General features: G+C 39.0%; 1 protein-coding gene across 1 annotated transcript; it reads right to left on the bottom strand.

The window, feature by feature from the left end:
- Nucleotides 1-494: 494 nt before the first annotated feature.
- On the bottom strand, nt 495-6,626 carry tmem161a (transmembrane protein 161A). The gene is made up of 11 exons (XM_037674807.1): nt 6,529-6,626; nt 6,100-6,203; nt 5,937-6,020; nt 5,639-5,730; nt 5,296-5,452; nt 3,986-4,201; nt 3,688-3,831; nt 3,495-3,608; nt 3,206-3,380; nt 2,957-3,053; nt 495-882 (listed from the first exon to the last, which is right to left on the bottom strand). Exons 1-11 carry the CDS (start codon nt 6,529-6,531, stop codon nt 578-580), a joined length of 1,491 nt encoding a protein of 496 aa, XP_037530735.1. The 5' UTR covers nt 6,532-6,626; the 3' UTR covers nt 495-577.
- Between the last annotated feature and the right edge of the window lie 866 nt (nt 6,627-7,492).

Here is a 7,492-nt window from a genome sequence, read left to right as displayed (position 1 = left end):
TGACTTGGCGCTATATGAATAAACTGAAGTGAAATATTTCTGGGCATTTCACAAAATCTCTTCAAAACAGAAATCCACAGTGCTGTGTAATTCTGTTTTGACTGCAAACTCAGCGTAGTCGCCTACAAAAAGTTAGATTACACTAAACAGAGAACTATTACTATATTTTACCAGCTCTGGACTGGTTTTACCATCAGGACATCACAGCGTAACACCTTTGTTTCAGTTAGGTATCGAGCTCTCTGCTGTTATGGAGCATGTGAAAAAAAGTCAGGGATGCTTTAAAAAAAAATGTTGCTGTTGCTCCGTCATATTTTTCTGTATAAACGAACTTAAAGCAAAGAAAACAAAAACAGTAGCAGGTGGAAAACATTGAAGTTGCTTTGTGATAAGCGACCCCAGTTTGTGTACATTTGTCTGATGCCAGTAGTCTGCTGGTCAACAAAGCAAATGAGTCCAGTAATAATCAAACTCATTTACAACAAGAACTGTCTGTAATTTCATGAAATGTCTTCTATAGTCTGTAAACATCAATTAGGTTGAACAGCAAATACAGACTTATAGTGTTCAGATTTCCTCAGTTCTGCATTAAGTACTGATGGAAATAAATCCCAAACAGAGAGCTAATCACTTGACAGGCAGCCACCCACCAGGTGAGGAAGGCAAACAAACCGCGGAAGAAAAGGGGAGTAAGGACAGACCGCAGTGCTGTGAACATCTCTAACAGATGAGCAACTGTGGCCTGGATGTCCTCCTCCATGTCTTCCACTCCTTCCTCATCCTCATCGAGACCATCAAGCGGCACAGGAGCTGCTGTGGGCATCACCAGTGCTGGTGTCATCCCAGGGATCTCGTCAGTAGCTACACCCCAGGAGAAGCCTCCTGCAAGAAACCAAAGCATGTTAGATTCCACTGAGAAGAGTTGGAGCAAAATGTTTAACACATCTGGCACTTTGCCACGGTCTCATCGGTTCTGCACCACACTAATTAAGGGCCTGCCCACTGTCAGTACCCACCCCCACTCAGCCCAGTTCATGGGATCATCTTGTTCGTGGTTTAAAGTGAACTGCTCCGAGGTGACGACTTTGATGTAAGCAGACAGCAGCCACTGATTGGTCAGTGAAGCTATGTCACTGGATGACCCGCTTAGCACATGCATGTCGAGTCTTACGGACAGTCCGTAAATTACACAGATTTCCCCCATTTTTTCATGACTACAGAGAAAGTCTTACAGATTTTTCCAAAACTCAGCTTCAAATTTATTTTACGTGTCGGAGTTGGCCCGTAAGGAAATGCTAGTCGCCTCTCCCCCTCCTCCTTGCTAATGGTGCTTTCAACAAATAAACAGAACCAGACCCAAAGCTTGACCCAATCAGAGCAGAGCGGGTTGTGCTGTCTGTTATACAGTGGGTGGATCAGTGTTTCTAACTTAAGAGAAAAAAATGCAGGTGAGAGCACCAATCAGTGTTTCCTGGACTATTTTCCAAGGAGGACACCTAGCTACCCTAACCAAAGGTGATGAGGTAATTAATTATTAAACTGCATATTAAATGTGTTCGTATGGAACCAATCCACAGCAGCTGGGGGGAAATACCAGAACTGATGCATCGTTACCTGCACCCCCTCCCGCACCGCACCCCAACCTTCTCAGGACTTTTGTATTTAAAATCTAACTATAAATTAAATGTTCATGTGTTCTGAGCACCGTTGTCATCACATAGACCTGTACAACTTGCGCAGCACGTGACTGAACTCCAGGTCCAAGAGAGAGCACCGCTGCGGGAGTGCCCTCAGTCTGTGTTTCTTATGGTGCTGCTTTAGTTCTTATACGTAAACACTAACACTAAAAGATGAATGATTTGTATGTCACAGATTATTAAAAAAAAGTGTCGTCTCTGTTTTTTAATTTCCCCCCAAACTTAAGAAGCTCCCTAGCCTGTGAGAGACTCAGTTCCAGGTGTTTGCAGCTTATCACAAATATGTGAAAATTCAATTCTACGCTGTGTTTAAAAATGGTGTTGCTGTTTGAATGAGACGAACTTGATTATATTTAACTGTACTGTGATAAACATAATTCAATAAATGATCAAGTATGATCATCCTCTAGGTGTAAAAAAAAAATTAATTCAGTCAAAATGTTTATTTCTGCTGCTGTGAGTAACTCTCTTGTAAAGTCTGATGAGGAGGAAGAGGATGAGGACGAAGAAGTTTCACTCGAGCAGCTCCTGCCACGTAGCTTGGAAATTCCAAGAAGTCCACAAGATAGTTGACTGAGAACGATTGTATATAGTAAAATTTGTAAGATACTTATCAAATTATATTTTTCTTAAGATTATTTTTTTGCTTTTTGACAACCAAAATTTTTTGCTGACAACCAGATTTTGTCCACTGGACAACCTAAAAAATGTCCTTATGTCGACACCTGCTAATCTTAGCATTGGTAATATTTTTTCTCACATTTATTTAAAAATCGAATTATTCTACATACTGATATATGCTCCTATTTCTATTGTTTTGAAACATTTTAAAACGCTGAAAAAAAAAATACAACTTAAATTCAACTTTTAAAGTTATGGTAATTCTAAACCTAAGCTACTTTGAATTACTTCAATTTAATCAGATTTGATAAGTGACTAATGAGAAATTGTGATATTTATATTTAGCAAATCTAAAAGGACCTAAACTGATGACTTTTGTTCAAAAACAGTGTGACATCAAGTTGCAGCTTTCTACTTTAAGACCTATTGCTAATTTAGGCCGACTGTCTCCTCAACATGACCCAATTTGTAATAAAACCAACATTTTAAATGTTGTTCTTGGCAGAGAAACTGAACACGCTCATTTCCTAAAGTATCAAGCCAATATTTTATGGTAAGTCTATAAAGGAAAGGCTGAAATGTGTGAATGAGACGATGAAACAAAATGATCGTGAGGAGAGAGGCTGTGTTGTTCATACCAAGTGCCTTGAGTGACAGAGTGGAGAAGAGGATGAGCAGAATTGGAACCAGATACTGAAGAGTGACTACTGTCAGATAACAAAACACACGTGTAACCTGAAAGATAAAATGGAAATTGTACTCAATTTATTTATTTTTTTTATGTTTAAATAAAAACAAAACAAAAAAATCTTGTTGAAATGTGAAATGTTTGTTATTTTAATGGAGGACAGAAAAATAAATCTTGCTGCATTGTAAGTGTTTCTGACCTTCCTCTGGATGTCAATGGCAGCAATTCTTCCCGCCTCCTTCTTCATCTGCTCCACCCACTTCTGAGCCAGGTTGAGGTAGGCCTGCAGGTGGTAACGGGTCAGCGCCAGCCGCAGCACACACAGCGCCACAACGATCCACAAACGCATACCATCAAACGCTGCACTGGACACTCTGCAAAAGGGAGGTTACAAAAGATCAGCTTATTCTTGAATGCAGTTTATTTTTTACTCTTAATATAGCTTACTTCTTATGAATAAAAATCAGAAATTATGTATACCCACTCACAGTGTAACTGAAGTTTTTCCCATAGGTGCTTTGGCCAGGAAGTCCCTAGCAATGGGCTTCACCCAGAGAACCAACACAAGGATTGGAGATAAGAAACTCATGTGCAGCAAAATCCTGCTAAGACACGTTAAGAGGCGTCAGTGAGAGATAAGCATGGTTAAAGTCTGGTTATACCAGCACAGGGACTACTTACTGGATGAGCGGGCGGTCTGAGTTCATCTGCACAGCATCTAGATGAGTTTGAGCCAAGCGCAGTCCAGGGAAGGCCAGGAGGGCTCCAATATATGCACAGACGGCAGCCAGGCTGAGCTTCACTGTCAGCTTTGTCACAGGGATTCTGATATCAATACATGCAGAAACGATAAATAACACCACTGTCAGCACGGCTGCTTCTAGTAAGGGTTTATAGATACAACAAGATATAGAAAACACTTCAAAAACCAGACATTCTTCCAGTATTTAAGTTTCAGTTTGAAAATTAAGACACTTACGACCAGTCAGCATAGCCCTGCTGTTTGGCAAAGATCTCCAAATTATCAAATAGGCTGGAAAAACCAGGCTCAAGGCCAAATTCTAGGTAGTCCTCCCTGACCACCAGAACCAACATGGCCACCAGCAGAGATAGAAAGCCGAAGGCGAGGCACACCGAACGCTCACCTCCCTCCTCAGATCGAAAGTAGTGGCTCATCAAAGTGTGAAGAGTCTTTCTGAAGGTTGTGGATTAAAGGAATTCAACCAACAAGATTTAAGGGAAAACTGCAAATCCTGACATTGAATCCAAGCAATAAAAAAAAGGTTTTAGTTATTTTAGCAAAAATCTCTCATTTGAGGCTCATATAAATTAATTACAAAAATTATATTACCTGATATACATGTTATATTTACAAACTCGCTAAAACTCAAACTGCCTGAAACAAGATAATAAGCACATATTGCACCATTATAAGTAGAGTTCTGAGAAATGTCTCAGCAAAAAAACAAAAACAAACAGATGACCTGACTGAACATTGTTGGATATAAGTGGAGTTCTTGCACTTTTCCCTAAAGTTAAACTCAAGCACTTTCAAGTTATTTACCGATGCATTTTAACATTTTAAGGCACTCCATTGTTGATCGTAAACATGTTCTTTATCATATACACTTTCAAAAAGTGCATTTTGCATCCTCATCAAATTCAATCAAGTGTTATACTTTTAAAAATTGTGAAATGTAAAGATATGCAAGAAATTAAAGTCTCTTAAAGTCTGTCACTTATCTTAAAATAAGCCACATTCTAAATGTATTGTGGGAGCCACATTAAAACCAAGTTTCAATAAATAATTTCACTTTAAAATCTTTTAAACTCTCCTGTTGCTTGTGGGTCAAAATGACCACTGAAGCCTCTTGTTTATAAAAAAAAATCCCTAAAAAATTAATATTTGGTCTTTGAAGAATGCAGCTCTTTTAAAAAAATGTAAAAATATATATATATTTTTTTTTTTATTCAGAAAATTGTACAGTTACACTTGCAGATTGAAGGGGCTAAGACCAAACTACAAAATCTGATTGCAGTTGTGGCAATAATGGGCTGTTCTGCTTTGGGAGTGGGTGGGCAGATGTCAGTGAGAACATATCTGTTCTGATATGTGTTGAAAGTGTGGAGGTTGTTACTCCTGATACTGTAGTGGTAAAATTAATTTACTGGAACTAAACAAAAAAAAAAAAAGCTTTAAAATGCCTCTGCTACAATTATTATATATTACTACAATTACAAATGACTACAGACATGTCTGTTACAAGTTATTTTACAGCTGAAGGATACAGACCAAAGAGAACTATCAGGACACACCAAATGGCTCCAATATTGATCTCTTTGCTGGCGTCCACCATGCTGTAGTAACACTCGGTGAACAGGAAGACACCTGTTGCATAGACCGCAAAATCCACAAACCACTGGTACTCCAAGAAAAAACGCAGCACTTGGAATAGAAAGAAACAAAAAAATGTTTAGAAGAGTTTTTTGTAATGAAATATGCTAATTAAATATCAGCTCATTACTTACTTATTTTATAAATAGGTAATTAAGCTTAAGTCTACGTACTCGATCTTAGGGCATTATACATGCTTGCAAAGCTTCATGGACTTATTACGTTAAATTGTTTTACCAAGTGCATCCATCATGTTGACAGGAGCTTTCTCCAGGTGAAGGTCAATGTCTTTGGGCACCGTCAGAGGCTTGTTCTCTCCATTCTGTCTTCTATGAACAGAGACATGAAAACAATAAAACTGCTGTTGAAGAAATCTTGTTTAGGTAGACGTTTAAGACAGATCTGCAGCCACTCAAATTAAAAATATAAAGCTATAAGCGTGCTTGCCAACTTTCTACTTATGAACAAGCTCAAAATAAGAATTCAGGCTAGATGAAATAAAAATGGTAAATGAGCAAAAACAGGCTCTTCTTACCGGTCTCTCCTGTTTTGTTTGGGCATCTGCTTTCCTGCCAAGGCACACAGTTCTCCCTCTGAAGGGTGTTTGAACCTGTACAAACTGGAAACAACGGCCTCATACGTAACCAGTCCACGGCAGACTGTGTGCACAATGTATAAAAGTAATAAGATTGTATTACCTGCCGTTGCAGAGGAGCCAGCGTGCAAATGAGCAGTGTGGAGCCATCCTTTGCATGACGCTGGCAGTCAGCAGGCTGACCACCAGCTGAATCCCCATCAGCGCCTGCCGGAGAAAAAGATAGATATACGTTAGCTTTAACCACGACTGTCTTACAAAGAAAGACTAGCAGACATCAGACCTTGAAGTTAACCAAATTTAGACACGTGTTCAAAGCCTCTGCTGAATGAATGAAACTTAGCAGATGGTTTTACAGCTAAATTTAGCAGAACCTCCACCACCTGTCCTGTCAGCCTTTCTTCCGAGCGTTAGCCAAACTAGTTAGCATTAGCGAAGTCGCTTTCAGTAGCTCATTTGAACTTGATAAAAAACGTACAACGCTGCTTAGAACATAAAGTATAAGTTATTGCGCTTGTAGAAATAATTTTACCATCTCCACAGTCAAAAGAAGCCGTCAACCCCAAAGTAGCCGTTCGTCTTCATGCGGCAAAGTCATCTAGGAGCCGAACCAACGTGTGAACCGCAAAATGCCCCGGATGTAGTTGTGGCCCGGATGTAGTCACGAGTTGCTTTCAAGTACAGAGCTAAAGCTAAGACACAGATCGCTACTTTGGCACTGCCGTAACAGCTTAAAGTCAAATTTACCTATTTCATGAAAGAGACAGCTTAGCTTAAGTTTATTTAGTTAAAAAGGTTCGTAGCACAAAAACAGGTTAGAATGATTAAAAATTAACGCCAGTTTACAAAGCAGTTTAACACACAATCTTGTTTCCCCGCCTCCCCACTAATAAAAACCAGTATATTCGGTGTTCATGAAGGCATCAGTACTTCCTTTGCCGGTGTTTCCTGTGTGGAACAAAGGAAGGTTGCAATGATTTTAATTACACTTAAATTCCATATTTAGTTTAAAATAGTACACAAGCATTGCAGTGAAAACACATTTTTAAGCTGGAGACCACTGTACAGTCTAAGAAACACTCAGTCAAAACATTTTTTTATGCTTTCACAAGCCTATGTTGCTATTTTTTTATGCCTTGATAAGGTTTTTATTCTGCCACTTACGAACAGTATGTCAGTGGGGTGTTATAATTAAAAAAAGTTATTTCTAATGCAGAATAATGACTCAATTAAAGTCCAAACCGCTATAGATTAAGGTTAATTAGGGTAAATCTTTCCTAATGCAAAATTCCGAGTGTATTTTTGCAACTTGCCTGTTTATTTATGTTTTTTTATATATGGGTCATGCAAGTATTAAAAAAAACAAACAAAAAAAAAACCGTCAAGGACCTACCCAAGCACAGGCCTATAACATCTGATCATCCTGACCTGATGACATCATGCCAAAGATCAGGCACAGGCAGGTGTGTGACTGCAGATCTCCTACTTCCAGCTTC

The sequence above is a fragment of the Nematolebias whitei genome, chromosome 3 (genome assembly GCF_014905685.2).
Source record: "Nematolebias whitei isolate Nwh7 chromosome 3, NemWhi1, whole genome shotgun sequence".
Taxonomy (NCBI): Eukaryota; Metazoa; Chordata; class Actinopteri; order Cyprinodontiformes; family Rivulidae; genus Nematolebias; species Nematolebias whitei.
Note: the sequence above shows the minus strand (reverse complement) of the source record. Positions and strands in the feature narration are given on the sequence as shown.